At 48.7% G+C, this 15,854-nt stretch overlaps 1 protein-coding gene across 1 annotated transcript in view; it reads left to right on the top strand.

Moving 5' to 3' along the window:
- Positions 1 to 15,227, top strand: part of LOC119965234 (uncharacterized protein PB18E9.04c-like) — a 55,540-nt gene extending 40,313 nt beyond the window's left edge. The window contains exons 3-4 of the mRNA XM_038795704.1: positions 10,544 to 10,622; positions 13,881 to 15,227. Coding sequence (XP_038651632.1) covers positions 10,544 to 10,622; positions 13,881 to 13,965 — 164 coding nt within the window. The 3' untranslated portion in view covers positions 13,966 to 15,227. The remainder of the gene's footprint in view (positions 1 to 10,543; positions 10,623 to 13,880) is intronic.
- The last annotated feature ends 627 nt before the right edge of the window (positions 15,228 to 15,854 follow it).

Genomic DNA, 15,854 nt, shown 5'->3' with positions numbered 1-15,854 from the left:
ATTGTGGGCTGGGGACGGGGAGTGTTGATGGGATGGAAGAAGGAGTTGGGGGTGGCGTAGCGGATCAACCCCCCCTCCCTGCAGGAAGGGGCAGGATGTGGTGTCGACCATGTGTGCCACCCAGGTCAACACTGCAAGGATGGGTTCCGCAGTGGAGGTCTTGAGGTCCTGAGGGCGCAGGTCAGGATGTGCAAGGCCTGGGGTACTCTGTGGGGGCGGTGGCTGATGCACGGGACAGGGCTGCCCTGTCACAGGCACCTATGTACCTGGGCCACATGGACATTGCAGAAGTGCTCCAGAGCTTGGCCCAATCACGAGTCATGATGGCCATGCCCGGGCGCTGGGCGCCTCCTTCCTACCTTCTCCTTGGCCTGTTGGGCGGCAAGCTTTCCATCCTCACCAGCTGCCACCTGTTCCTCTGGGGCAGGCTCCACTGCTGCTGGGTCCTCACCGAGCAGCTTCTGCTCGTCCAGGCTCAGATGGATGAGGATTGGAACAGGACAGTGAGGAAATCTGGTTCTGTTATGTAATACTAAGAGAAATGTGAAGCAGCATTATTATAGGCAGGGTGATGTGGAGGACTGTGTATGATTAGTTCTGATGTGGTCTTAGTTGTGGTCATGTTTGCTCAGGCAGACATTTTTAGCATGTTTTCTTGGAGTTGTATAATGGTCCTTGAACAGCGCAAGAACTGATGCTGAAGCTAATACAAAAGTGACAGATTTCTCTTCAGAGTTCATACCGGATAATTTAAAATGCAGTTACTGGCAGCTATCTGTATTATATATTCTGGAATTTGAGGTGCCAGAAACGTTCGTACAAGCTGATATTGACATTTTGGACAGTCAACACTCCAACTGGCACCCTTTCTTAACCTCGCACAGCTGAACACATGTTCACTATTTGTGCACTCATGCATTGGAAAGATTGGTTTGTGCAGAAGTCTCGGAGTCAGCAAAACTTTCTTTTGCACCTGCTGCACCATTCCCTGTGGACATTGGCAACTTGAAACAACTATAGAAAGCACCAAACACTTGTGGAGTCATAACAGCTGCCAGAAGAAATCAATCAGTAAATAAGTAGTTAATAAGCGCTTTAACTTGTGGTAAAGGGTGCTCATTCCTGCTGCTGAACATGTGTTCAGCTGTGCAAGGTTAAGAAAGGGTGCCAGCTGGAGTGTTGAGCTCAATTGTCATCACATTGCCACTATACCCCCTTTTATTCTATCTTCTTAATAATGTTGCATTTTTTAAAAAGTGAACACGTACCTATGAATGTGAAATTGAGTGATGATGCCATGCCTTCATCAGTACTCTTTTTGGTATTCCTCCATTGCCTGGTCACATTGCACCTCTTGTGTATCTGACAGGCAAAGACGCATGGATAGGTTGTGGTGTGGCATAGGGAGAGAGGAAAAGTAAGAGTTTCAAACTTACATTTTTGCACATCTACAGCTTGCAAATCAGAAGAAATTGTGCAATGTGAGAAGGAAGATTCAGCATGAGGGCACCGTGTTTGATGGCTTCACCCCTATTGTTGGCCACTGCTTTAGCAATGGACATCCCAATAATGGTCGACATGGGAGTCAGAACATTCAAGTGCATGCGTTCCTGATTCCTCCAATAGAGAGAAGTGTGACAATAGTGTTGGACAATCTGCTTGGCTGATGGTTCAGTAACTGGTAGTGTGTGCAGGCTGTGGACTGTTGAGGGTTGCAGCAGTTGTCTTCGTGTAATCATGCGGTACAGCATATGAATGTTAGGAATGAATCCTGATTGGTAGAGATTGTTGATAGGTGAAAGATGAGGCTGTGGTGACTTGAGTGCCGTCTGAGGCTAGTGATGTAGAAGGTGGGATATGGCATTTGAAGATGCAGCCACTGACCTTGACCACTCATGTGCAATGATTGCATGCAGATTGTCGGGGCTTGACCACTGGCGTTCACCACCATGGCTATCTGCTTCCATCGCTTTCTGACTGTTTGTTTGGAAGATCTAGGAAGATGCGAGATGAAGCATGGTACTTGGAAATACATTGGGGAGGATTCTCCGTTTAAGTGCTGGCGCCGGGACTGAATCGGTGGTGTTCGACGACAATGGAAGCGGCGCTGGTCCCGGAGCAATTCAGGATCCATTAGTCGGCCAACATCGGTGCCATGTGGATCTAAAGCAATTCCAATGAAAAGTGGTGTCCAATTCGCTGGGATGCAGAGCTCGCGACCATGCTGGATGCCGTGGAAGAGAGGCGGGGCAGCTTGTACCCCGGGGTAGGAAGGAAGCTGCCACCCGCCGCCGTATATCTGAGCGCAGGTGGAAGAGGACGTGAGCGCCTTGGGAGCCACTGCCTGGACTGGCCAACAGTGCCAGAAAAGGCTGCATAATATCCATCGGACACCCCCCGAGGGAGGAGGGGGTGCTAGATCACACCTGGTGACCCCGCAGGGGAGGTGCTGGAACATCACAGCGCCTCAAACACCCACACCGCCCCTCCTGTCCCTGGCGTATCTGACGGGCAGCAGACAGAACAGGGTGGCACTATGCTACCTGAGACACCTGAGAGCCTTTCCAGAGGACGGTCGCAATAGGGGACCCAGGTCACAGGGCGGGATTCGCAGCAGGCTGCCTCCACTCCTGATGTACCACCTGAGGATCCACCGAGACGTAACGTTAAGAGTCCATAAGGCCAGAAAGATAGACGCCAGTTAAGGTGGCACGGGTGCAGCACAAAGGATAGAATTAGGGGCTAGGGCACAAACTGTTCTGGAGAGACTCACATCTTGTTTGTAAAATAAACACTTGTGCACAAAAATCCCAACCTGCCTCGGTGCTCTTTCCGAAGGGTGTGAGGGCGGGGCTGAGCTGGGCTGACCTGGGCTAGCTGCAGAGTGGGCACTGGGGGAGTCGGGGAAGGAGATGGGGTAGACAGTGAAGGTGGGTCGCGGGACAGGGCCCCGAGGTCGGACCCCATACATCGTCCCAGTATCCCGCTCCCTGTCCTACCTCCACCACCCCAAGATTTTGGTGGGACCGTGTGATGGAATGGCCTGCACACATACAGGAATCACCCAGGTGGACAGTGGAAAGTGCTACGGTGGGAGTTTGATGACGCAGAGCACCAGAGCTCATCGCAGAGCAGGCCATCATCATCCTGCATCCCATGGGCCAGACCTGCTGTTACTGCCAAGCCAGGGCCCGCACCCTCAGTGATTCAGGTAGGAATCACAGTGGGTGTAGCTGGGGGCGGGGGCGATGGGGGTTGGGCAATGGTGCAGGGAGAGTGACAATGGGAGGGGGTGGTTGGCTGGGCTCGGGGGGCATTGTGGGAGTGGGACGTGATGTTGGTGCCGCCGTTGGCCAGGCCGCCCTGTCGGCGAACCTGGAGGTGATTAGAGCATCCCGTGCTCGCCGGCACTGGTGCACATACTATGCGGCTTCTTGTGCCTGCCCAGGCCGCATGCGCTGCCCATCCTGGCCCTTGCCCATATACCCCTTGTCTGATGAGGCCTGGCGTTCATCCCCCTCATCCAGCATGTCGGCCCTCTGCTGCGCAATGTTGTGGAGGATGCAAGAGGTCACCATGATGTGGGAGTCTCTCCTAGCACTATACTGGAGTGCCCCTCAAGAGCGGTCCAGGCACCTGAACCGCATCGTCAGGACGCCAATGCACTGCTTGATCATAGCCCTGGTCGCTGCATGGGTTTCATTGTAGCGGATCCTCCACGTTTCTCTGTGGCCTCTGGATAGGTGTCATCAGCCATGACCACAGCGGATAACCCCTGTCACCCAGGAGCCAACCCGTCACCCAGGGGTGCACCTCAAGGGTGTCTGGAACCGTCGAGTGTGCCAGGATGAAGGTGCCGTGCACACTGCCTGGGTATCGGATGCAGACATGCATGATGTCCATCTTGTGGTCACACACCAGCTGCATGTTCATGGAGTGGTACCCCTTTCGGTTTGTGAAGACCATACCTCATGCGCCAGATGCTTGTAAGGGACATGCACCCCGCCATTCACCCCCTGAACCTGGGGCATCCCAGCAATGACGGCGAACCCTGCTGCCCAGGCATCCAGGTCAGCTTGTCCATATTGAAGCAAATTTATTGTGTTGAGCGGGCATTTAGGGCCTTTGTGACATATGGATGCACAGAGGTCTGCGAGATCTCTGACAGGTCCTACTTGGCGCCTGGAAGAAACCCGTGGTGAAAACGTTCAGGGCGACCATCACCTTGATGGCCACGGGGGAGCAGGGAGTCATCCACCACACCCCTGCGGTTCCAGATGTGCCACGATCCAGCAGGTATGGCGTACGGTCCCCCTCTCAGATGGAATCTTCTAAGGTGTGCCCGATCCAGCAGGTCCTGGAATGACAGGGGCTGCTGGTTCACACGGTAGCTAATGTGGTGCAGCCTTCCCACCTCACCCTCAGCCTGTTGGGTGGTCAGATCATCATCCTTACCGACTGGCTCCTGATCCTCTGGGGCAGGCTCTGCTGCTACAGGGTCCTCCCGGGCAGCTCCTGCTCATGCAGCTTCAATGCATCCCCCAGGGCTGCAGCGGCAAGGCAGATGGCAACCATTCCTGGTTGGATTCCGAAATCCATTGTCTGCAGAGTGTGAAAGACAGACACGTTCGCATGGTGCATACCCCTGTTACCAACATGGTGGCCCCGGCCTGCACTGCAGCCCATGTCTCTGCATGTCCCCCCCCCCCCCCCCTCCCCCCCCTCCCTATCCCCACACCCACACCTGGCCATTTCCCCAGCACTCAGCCCTCCTCAGTGCAGCCCTGGCCCCATTGGTGCCCGGCACGCGGTACGCTCTGCGGCCCTCATCTGGCACCCTCCTCTGGGGGCTACCATAGGCATTGCCCTTGGGTGGGTTGCGTGATGCCCCACCGGTGGGTGGAGTCGGGTTGTGGGGGGTGTCGGTGGGGCAGAGGGAGGGGTTTGGGGTGGGTGCACTCATATGACCAGTATCGCTCTACTCAACCATGGGCCATGGTGGGCGCTCAGTGGAGTGCGCATCAAGATGGCCACTTTCCAGGCCGCAGAAATGATGGTTCGTGCCTGGACACCCCGGTCCCGGGGGTCACCCTGAACCCATAATCTTAGCGGATCACCCCTCCTCGATACTTCCCCTGGCCCTAGCAGATGCCCCCCACCCCCCAGCCAGCCATGACAGTGGCAGGACGTGCAGCCCATGGTCGCCCCTCTGGGAACATGACCTTCCTCCGCTCTTTCTCTCTCAGCAGCCTGTTTCCCAATTTTTAAAACCACAAGTGAACCTCGCCTGGCGGAGGCAGAACATCGCGGAGGTCCCGGAGAATACCAGGACTGGCCTGTTAATGATATACCAACGGTGTGTACTGTTCGTGCAGCGTAGAATGCATTCACGCTGATGTCGAGGCACTGGAGCACGGCAGTTCATCGGGCTCCTGGCACCGGTCTCGACATTTGGCTGACGCATGATTCTCCGGCCAAGCGTGTTTCCCAATTCTGGTGTTGAACAATGGAGAATCTCACCCATTGAATTAACTAATTACAAAGGCAGGGAGGCTAAGCTAAATTTGTACAAATTGATTTGCAGTTGGTATGTTATGTTATTTATGGTACAACTTTGTGAGAAGAATAAAAAAAAGTGAAGGATGTATTGTATATTCTCCAGAACGGGGGCCAGGATTAAGGGTTATTGAGAAACGTGAAAACTTGAGGATTCTATCACTGCAGTTAAGAAAACCAATCAGTGATCTGGTCAGGTTCTTCAAAGTTTACATATGGTTTTGATAGGGTAAATAGTGAACATTTTTTTCCAATGGTTGGTAAGATACATACAGTACTGGGCAGGATTCTCTCAGCCCATGCCGGGCCGGAGAATCACCGGGCCGGGCACAAATCGCACGACGCCGCCCTGAGGCCAGTCCGCCGATTCTCCGGAGAACGGATAATCGGCGCCATTGGCACCAGCGGAGTCGGTGCGCCGCCGGTCGGGGGCCGCTCTGCGCACCCCCACCACCCCGGCGATTCTCCGCCCGGGATGGGCCGAGTGGCCACAAAATAAATCCGAATCCCGCCGGCGCCGCCCACGTGTGGTCTTACCCGGCGGGACCACGGTGTGCATCCTTTCGGGGGTGGCCTGGTGGGGTGAGGAGGTCCGACCCCGGGGGGGGGGGGGGGGGGGGTGCCTCCGCTGTGGCCTGGCCCGCGATCGGGGCCCACCGATCGGCGGGTCGGCCTCTCGGGCTGAGGCCCTCTTTTGCTCTGTGCTGGCCCCTGTCGCCCTACGCCATGTTGCATCAGGGAAGGCGCAGAGAAGGAAGCCACCACATATGTGAGCAGCTGCGCCGGACGCAGCGCGCATGCCTGCATTCGTGCCAGCCGCAGCGCGCATGCACAGACCCGCGCCGCCCATTTGAGGCTGGTATCGGCGGCTGCAACTGAAGGGCTCTGAATCGCTGCTCCTGGGGGCCTGTGGACGGCGTCGTAAAACGCGACGGCGTTTACAACGGCGTCAACTCTTAGCCTCAGGATCAGAGAATCCCGGCCACTGTTCGTAAGACAACACCAGAATATAATAATCTTTATTGTCAAAAGTAGGCATACATTACCGTTGCAATGAAGTTACTGTGAAAGTGTATCATGGTTCTGTTAATAGGTCAGCAATCCAGAAGTTAGGACCAATTATCAAGAAACATAAGTTTGAGCCCCTACATGGCGATGTAAGAATTAAAAAATATATATTAATCGTCCTCAGTTTGGGGATGTCACAGCCCAACCCTAATTTCCCTTGAAGGTATTGGGGGAAGTTACCTTGTATACATAGTGGTTTAGTAGAACAGAGTAGCTTGCTGGGTTGATTAAGAGGGCAGTTCAGAGTTGCTTTGAATCTGGAGTCGCATGTGGGCCAGACCAGGTAAAGGCACCAGATTGCCTTCCCTTATGGGAATTAGTGAACATTAATCCAGATTCATTTTTAAAATAACCTGGTAGTTTCATGGTCACCATTACTGATGGTAGTTTTATTTTTAACTCCAAATTTACTTAAATATCTGAATTCAAACCTGCAGCTGCCATGATGGGATTTTAATTTATGTCTCTGGATTACTAGTCCAATCACAAAATCCCAACTCAAATGTGCCCATTGATTTGGTTTTAGAAATGTCTAGAAATGAAAAGATGTATCAGTAAAAGTGACCATTTGTTGTAAAATGCTCAACCATCCTTAAAGGTCTTTGCCCATTTGTGACTCCAGTTCCACAACAGTGTACTTGACTCTGAACTTCCCTTTGGTGTGAACCATAGAATCCCTACAGTGCAGAAGGTGGTCATTCGGCCCATTAAGTCTGCACCTACCCTCTGAAAGAGCACCCTACCTAGGCCCACTCCCCATCCTTTTTTTCAATTTAGAGTACCCAATTAATTTTTTCCCAATTAAGGGGTAATTTAGCGTGCCACTTCACTTACCCTGCACATCTTTGGGTTGTGGGGGGCGGGAATGTGCAAACTACACATGGACAGTGAGCTGGGGCTGGGATCGAACCCGGGTCCTCGGCGCCATGAGGCAGCAGCGCTAACCACTGTGCCACCCTTCATTTCCCCCATCCTAGCCGGAACCCAACCTGTACATCCCTGGACAAAGGGTAATTTAGCATGGCCAATCTGTTGATTTAACATGGCCAATTAATTGTGGGATGAAACCGGAGCACCTGTAGGAAATCCACGCAAACATGGGGAGAATGTGCAAACTCCAAGCTGGAAGTGAACCTGGGTCTCTGACGCTGTGAGGCAGCAGGGCTAACCACTGTGCCACCGTGCCACCTGGAGCGAAGCACTCAATTGTATCCAAACCACCACAAATACAGTGGTTCAGGAAAGAGGGCCACCACAAGATTCCGAAGGGAACTAAAGAAAGAGCCTTGCCACGGATGTCCAGATCGTGAAAATGAATAATTTTTTAAAGGGCAAGCGGAGCATTAAAAAACAACTATTTCCACAGAAGGCAGCTGCAATATGAAATTTATTTTGCATGAACTATTTTTGAAATGGAGGGTGTACGAGCAGGATTTTGTGTTTTGGTCAAGACTCTGCTGTCGGCTGGCTCTCAACCCAACACTGTGTCGGGAGTAGTCGGCTGACAGAGTTTTTGACTGAATAGGCCAATTAGTGGTTTAAAGGCATGTTCGCCATCCAAATAAGAATGGTGGGTGGGCTGTCACACTGGAAAGTCAATGGGAGGATCTCCAGCATGGAAGGAACTGCAACCTGTCTTTTCAGGTAAGGCAGAGAGGGGTCCGGCCTCCATCTTGAGGCACCCTCTCAGCAACTTAAATTTTTATGATAAAAATGGCCACACGGTGAAGGAGGATCCCTCTACAGGATGGCCTGTGACTACATCTTCCCCGGTAGGTGGAAGGGCTTTCAAAGACATTCTGGAGCCTTGGCTCCCCAGTTTGATGCTAGGTGGTCGCTTCCAGGAGCTGTTGTACTCTTGATGTCAGAGGAAAATCCCAGTCGGCCTCTGATAATTGGCCTTCAAACTATCCCAACAATTTACCTGCCACTTATGGGGGTGTTGTTGTTCCTCCCCTGAATCCGACTCCACCACAAGTGGTTTGGGGGTAGGATGGTGCTGGCATCTTGGCATCCTGGCTGGTGGTGCAAAATTATTTGTTGGCACAGCTTCCAGGCCATCATTGTGAAGGGGGAAATCTCTCAGCAAGGTGGCCACCAATTACAGATATGGCCCTGCAGCAGAAGCAGCTTCAGGGTGCAGGGGAGTAGGAAGGGAGTGTGGTGGATATGTTAAGGAGGCTTCGTTGGACCTTCTCCCCTGCCGCCAAGTATTGGTGTCTCCGGGGACATACCAGGCTTTGCCCACAGCATGAGGTCAATCCACTATTGGTAAGATCCCAAAGTGGCCAATTAACTGACATGAATTTGTTATCCTCTGCTCCCTGGATGGTAGTCACCTCTACTGCTCACCCATCTCTGGCAGGAAAGCATTGTGCTGCCAACCTGACTTGCCGCTTTCAAAATAGCCCAAATCCCTGCCCACCCTCAGTAAGGTGTCACTCACAGAGTGAGGGGTGAACCTTTACATTTAAAGAATAGCAGGTGGAACTTGGATCATTTTAGATTATTGCAATTACATGTGATATTTTTTAACAGGTTATTTATACACTATAAGATTGTTTTATTTGACGTATAGTGATGTATAAGTAAGATTGTACCACTTGGAGACATACCTATTTGCTTTATGTTTCAAAACAGAGCACTGAAACTCTCTGATTAACCTCCCAAACTCTACTTGGTCTTAGCTGTAGGTTTGCAGACTCAGTGTGAGCTATGAACATTCACAATGAAATTTCTGCCACAGACATGTACTGCTAACTCAATTTTGCTGTTCTGTTTTTTTCTGTGATACAGCAGTTTAACTGATTTAGTGATGCTATTGGGTGGAAAGTGTAGCCATGTGGCTAGTTCAGTTTCCTATTTCTAACTGGGAAGCTGTAAGAATGGTTCGTGCAGATTTCCAAATTGAACTGCCCGGCTCCCAAAGGTTTCCCAGATTTTTGCTGTGATACAATATGAATTTGTTTTTGTAAACTTCAAGTTAATCTTATGTAAAGACCGCTCTAATGAGTCAAACTGTTTCCTGTATTTATAATTGCACATACATAAGGGGATGGATTCTCCGCACCCTGACATCGCGTTCGGTGACGGGGCGGCGAAACCACTTTCCCGCACAAAATTGGGACCGGCGCCGGTTCCACTATTCTCCGCCCCCCCGAAAAGCGACGTACTCGGGGAGTACACAGTGCCAAGTATCCACCACCTCAGACCATTGCCTGAGGCCCGCCACGCTATTCTCCGTCTACAACCGGCTGAATTCCCGACGGTGTGGTTCCAATTTGGTCCCACCGTCCATGATCCACACGTGGTGGCTGTGGGTTCAGCCCAGAGCTGACACAGTCGGGGGAGGGCTGATCAGAGAACGGGGGGGGCCTCATTCGGGACTGGGGGCTATGTGTGCGGGCGGTCCGGGTCGGGCGAGCGGCCGATGTGGGCACTATTTCGGCGGTCCAGTCCGTGGGCTGAGTCTGCCATGGTCACGGCGCGGCCGCTGGAGGCCGCCGCCCTGCGCATGCGCGGCCTCGGACCCGGAAGTGCGGGGGCCTTATAAGCAGCTGGAACTGTGAGCACCACGACAGCTGCCTGCTAGCCCCCTGCAAGACGGCGAATCTGTGGCCTTTTGAAACCAGTTTTCCTGGTGTAAAAGACCAGTTTTCACGACAGCGTGGGGTCATAGTCCCTGAAACGGAGAATCCAGCCCAAGATTTTCAAAAATCTTCATTTGTGTACAAAACATTGAACAAATGAAGTTCAAGCAGAAAAACATTGCAGTAATAGGCCATATATATTACTAAATAAATCCATAAGTCGAAAGACTAGATGGGGTTTAGTAGATTGTGGGCATTTAAGATGGCTATTCTTTTTTGGTGACATAGTATGTATTTTAAGGTGTTAATTTTTGTATTTTTGTCAACAGGAACAGCTTTAACGGTTATAGTGTGTTTGATAGTTGGTGCTCTGGCGTTACTGGGCTTGGTGATGTATTTAAGGAAAAGGTAGGTTTGTGCACTTTAATGAGTACAGTGGAGTAGTGCGAACCAGAATCCACAAGAGAATACCAGCATGTTTTTTTACTTTTTCTGTGAGAGATTTTGTGCAATTAAAGTAGGGAATGTCAATGCTGGAGACCTAGTACCTGGGGTCTGCATCAAGTCCCCACCTGGATTGTTAGGCCATACTCTCCACACAGTCCTGTGGGGCCCAAACCCTGACACGGGCAGATAGTAAACAACTCAGATGGAGAATAAAATCTTTCTATTTTACCTCAATGAGTTGCCTTAATCACATTCTCAGAATAGCCTCCAATTATATTACTGTGCATTTTTGTATTTTTATTCCACTCACCCTTACATCTTGAATAAATAAACTTGTTTGTAACATATTCTGGGAAGTTTTGTGCGGCAGACTTGTGACTACTAGGAATTGGGTAGAATTCTCACAGAAGGAGAACTTCACATTATTAATAAAGACGGAAAATGCTGGCAAAACTCAGCAGACCTGGTAGATCTGTGGAGAGAGAAACAGAGGGTGAAATTCCCCATTTGGGAGACATAAGTGTTGATGCCAGGACTGAATTGCGTGCGGTTCGCGTTCTTGTTGGGGATGCTATTTGTGGAGCAATTCAGGACATGCTAAAGGGCCAGCACTCTGCTAGCACGAATTCCAAGCAATTCCTGGCCCAGTGGGAATCAGTTACAGCATTGTAACTGATGTGGCAGGAGTTGGCGTCAAAAAGCTTGGAAGCTGGAGCTGTTTATACACGCTCCACTTACCACACACTCACTGCAGCCATCAAGATTATTCAGAGAAGACCTGCTCCCTCCCCCCCCCCCCCCCCCCCCCCCCCCCCCCACCCATCCCAAAGATTGGTGTCCAAGGTGGACCCACCACTCCGTGCCAGTGAGGAGCGGAGGAACATCCTCTTCCCCAGCTTGGGCCACAGACTTGAACCTGCTCTCCTGAAAACCACCTGAGAGGTGGTGGCAGAGGCAGTCAGAGCTGCCAGCTTCACCAGCAGGAGATGGCTGATAATTCGGAGGGCTGGGGGGGTCACTGAGAGGGGCAGAGAACCAGGGAGGGTTCCAAAGGCTGCGGTGCAGGGTGTCCTTTGGTTGCAGTGAGCTCTGCTGATCCCTGCTTCCTCTGCAATGGGGAAACCCCTCTGAGGGGTGTTGACACCTGGTGGGCTTTTGATTGAGCTTGACCCTTGAAGATGTAGCTGGGTAATGAGGGTGACAAGAGGGTGCACTGGGTAGGCTCCCAGATGACCAGAGGCCTTCTGAGCATTTACAGGATGCAGGAACCTCCCCACAGCGTGAGTATCCAGTAGCCTGTAAGTAGCACCAAAGGGTTTAAAAGACAGACTGCAGCAATGGCGGTCTGAGCCAGGCCATCCGATCCCATGGGGGGGCCCCCCAAGTCCCCGGACCGTGACACCGAGTCACTGCCTGCTAATGCCCCCAACCTGGGCAGCCATCCACCAGCAAACCCAACAGTTTTCAATTAATTTTCAGTGCTTGTATAGCCTCCCGCTCCCCCTCTGCAGCCATGACACCCAGTCCATGTTTGTCAATACTTCCACTAATTCACACCTACGAGACCTCCACCTGAGAGGAGTGGAACTTGCGGAAGGGCGTACTGTGTCCAGTCCACTAATCACATGTTGTCGCCGACAGCGAAGGACGGGAGCATGGCCCCCAACTCGGTGCCGGGCGCAGACCTCGATTTTGGCCGGATGCCTGATTCTCTGCTCGGTGGTGGTTCCCATTTGCTGCGTTGCAAGGCAGAGAATTTAGCCCAGACTTAATATTTGGAGGGTGTATGACTTAATAGTCATATTGGACTCAAAAACGCTAACACTGTTTCTCTCTCCTCTGATGCTGCCAGACCTGCTGAGGTCTTTCCAGCATTTTCTGTTTTTCTTTCAGACTTTCAGCAGCCACAGTATTTTGCCTTCGTGTCATTAGTCGGGATCAAATCCGAATCCAGTTTCCAAAAATAAAAGGATACCTTTTCCCCACTGTAACCATATTGAATGATGATCAGAAATTGATTATTAGAAAATGCCAAAGATAGATTCCCATAAGCCAGCTGTACTAATGGTGTACGTTTATTTGGCTTTGATGTCTCAGGGTGATGAATAAAGTTTAAATGTTGTCATTGTAAGACTCAAGTTGCTGGCACGAACAGGTCTTGGCTTCTTTCCCGTTGATATTTTATTCGCTTGTATGGCAATAGCTGAAAGCATTGCTTTCTGAATTTTCAGGCCCACAAAATTTAAACAACAAACTAATAAATGAGAAATATAAACCTGATTTTAGGATTATATTTCCTAATTTTCAAGGATTGCAGTTTCATGGGCTCAGGGACTGTCTGTGATTCATAGGCTGCATTTTGGACATCCTTACTCTAGGCTTTCCTAAGAAGAAATATTGAGGTGCAGTGGTGTGGGTTTTATGGCACAATTAAACAAAAATTTTGGGGGATAAATCTATCTTCAGGTGTATTATCCAAAAAATTATCACTTTCAAATGTATCATGAATTTTTAAAAGCAGTTTTTATAAAATGCTGCCTTATCATTCTTTGTTCACACCAAATTCTGCATTTTCTAATATGCAATATGAGTTTGAGCAGAAACCTGTGGTGGGGCTGGATAAGCACTTCTGAAAACAGGTTCGCGTCTGGGCTCGTGTTCTGCCCAGATCCCCAGTTTGCACCCAAAATACATCTGTCCCAATAGTCTGGGTAATCCTGTAGAACAAGTAAAACTGCTAATTCCTAATAAAACGATAGCTGTGTCTTGGCTTTGAGATGCCTGTCATTGCAATTTGTCTGTATCTTGGTAGAAATGAGTTTCACTTGTCCTTACTGAGTACAACAGATACAGCTTTTGTTGTGACAGGCCTGTGCTTTCTGTTCAGTGAGATTTAACCTAGTTTCTGTTTGATTGGAAAAAGAAACCGATGATAAAACATTTCCACTTCCTTTCTCCATTGTCAATTCTAGTTGAAACAACATTATGCAATAACTGACCCAATTAAATATCACTTATAAAAATGCGACGGTTATAGCTTCCATTTGGAGATTGTTGTCAGTGCAGATGTTCAGTTTATAATCTATTGATTTATATTGGTTCAATTTGAGAATTCTGAGCTCAAGGTTATTTGTCGTCGTTCATGAAATAAGAAGATGTGGATTCTCATTCATTTGGCCAGAAGCAGAAAATTAAAAATTATTTTTGTCTTATTTGTAGGAGAGTGTTCTATAGCCGCCTACAAGAAGATACTGCAGCTGGATCTTGGAGCAATTACAACAACCCTGCTTTTGAAGATTTATGACAATTCTTTAAATTGTAATTTTTATTTACAAATAGGCAATAAGCCACAAATGTACATAGCAAGTATTTTCTCAAAACTGCATCAAGCTCGGAATGTGTTTCTATTTCCTTTAAAGCTGAAAAAGAAGGTGAAATTAATCTAGGGTGCTGGCAAAAATGAGCAATTGTGATTCAGCAGCCCTTCTTCTAACCCACTTGTTCTTTGTTACTTTCATTGGCTTCAATTGTGCATATTTAATTTTCTGCCCACGACCAATTTTCATCCTAACTGGTAATTTATATCTACATTTTTTTGGAAATTCCCTGAATCTATTTGAGGGTTTTCCACAATGGTTAAGTTAAACAGCAACAGTACTTGACCACACTATCAAATTACAGTTGCAGATCCTGTTAATGGCAACCTGAACCAATGTTTTGGATATTAATCGTGCAGGCTTGTTTCTTGCAAATCTAGGCTACATTTTGTCCAAATCTGCTTCAACAGGAAGTTACTTTGTTGAAATTCTCTTTATTTTCTGCTGACCTAGATAATGTTAACATGTCAAGCTTCACCATAATAACTCATCAATCTGGTTATTGTTACATACACATTTGCCTCAACATAGACTAGCATGTAGAAAAACAATTACACTTTCTAAGGAGAGTATGAATCTTTGTGTTTTAATGACCTATTAATGCTATCAAAGGTACAGCTGAAAGATAAGCACTTTGTGACCAGGTCAACCTTGGATGCATGGTATTTATCAAAGAGACTTTGATTTCAGGCAGACTTGACTTATTACTGACGCATGATCATAACATCAGTCAAGTTTCCATAGATAAAGACTAGAATATTTAAAGTGGATTTCGAGCTACTGCATAAGACTGCCTTTTATTAAGGACTTCAGCTTTATTCTATGAAAATACCTCAACCAAAAAAGATTATTAAGCTATAAAGATTGTCAGGAATCAAGATGTAGACATTTCAATGGTATATTTATGCAGGAAAGGGAAGCATGGTCAAAGATGTGCTGGGTAATCATAATCTGTTCTACTTTCTTCAAATTGCTTGTCTAATATGCAGAGGGAACAGATGGAAATGTTTGTAGTGTGCAAAAATCATAAGTGTCACATTTATGATGTGCTAATGGGGCTCAATTCTTGGCTTGGAACTTTAAGGATTGTCAACACCAGATACAAGTTTGAATGTGATACAAAATATTATACTCGATAACTTGTGTTTTGAAACTTTGATCCAATAAACGTAATAATTTTTATATGTCATCAATGACTTGGATGTGATCATATTGTTATCAATTTTCCTGAGTATTACTGCAAAAATCATGGTTGCACTGAGGGATACTGGGTTCCATTTGCTGTAGTAAAATAGAGCAAATAGACTTTGATTGTGTTGGAACAGTGTTGGCACAAGTTCAAGTGTTTGTGTTCTACGCTTGCCAAGAAAGAGTGGAAGAAGAGCTGTGCTCCTTCATACTTCATACTCGTACTTCATAAGATATCATGTTATGATATCTTAGCTTGGCCTTGGTTCTTGCCATCAACTGGTGAGACAAGGGTTTGGTGGAAAAATCTATTTTTCCTTCTTGCATTTTATGGAAAAATAGGAAACACATAAATTTTCCCATTGCTTGTCCTTTATCATTTACCCACTTTGCCAGTAAATTGCCGGAGAATCAACTTATACCATTTTCCAACAGAAATAATGGGTGAGATTTAGCCGAATGGGAACAGAGTCACTTAATGAGTATGTTTAGCCGGGTGTTTCCTGGCGCTCGGAGCACAGCGAAGCTCCACGCTATCGAACGAGACTCTGTTCCCATTTGGGTAGGTTTGGGGCCTCAGTGGGGAACTCCCTGACGAGGCCACGGTTAGTCCTGTTTTCTGCACTGA

The sequence above is a fragment of the Scyliorhinus canicula genome, chromosome 4 (assembly GCF_902713615.1).
Source record: "Scyliorhinus canicula chromosome 4, sScyCan1.1, whole genome shotgun sequence".
Classification (NCBI taxonomy): domain Eukaryota; kingdom Metazoa; phylum Chordata; class Chondrichthyes; order Carcharhiniformes; family Scyliorhinidae; genus Scyliorhinus; species Scyliorhinus canicula.
This window is presented reverse-complemented; position numbering and strand designations above follow the sequence as displayed.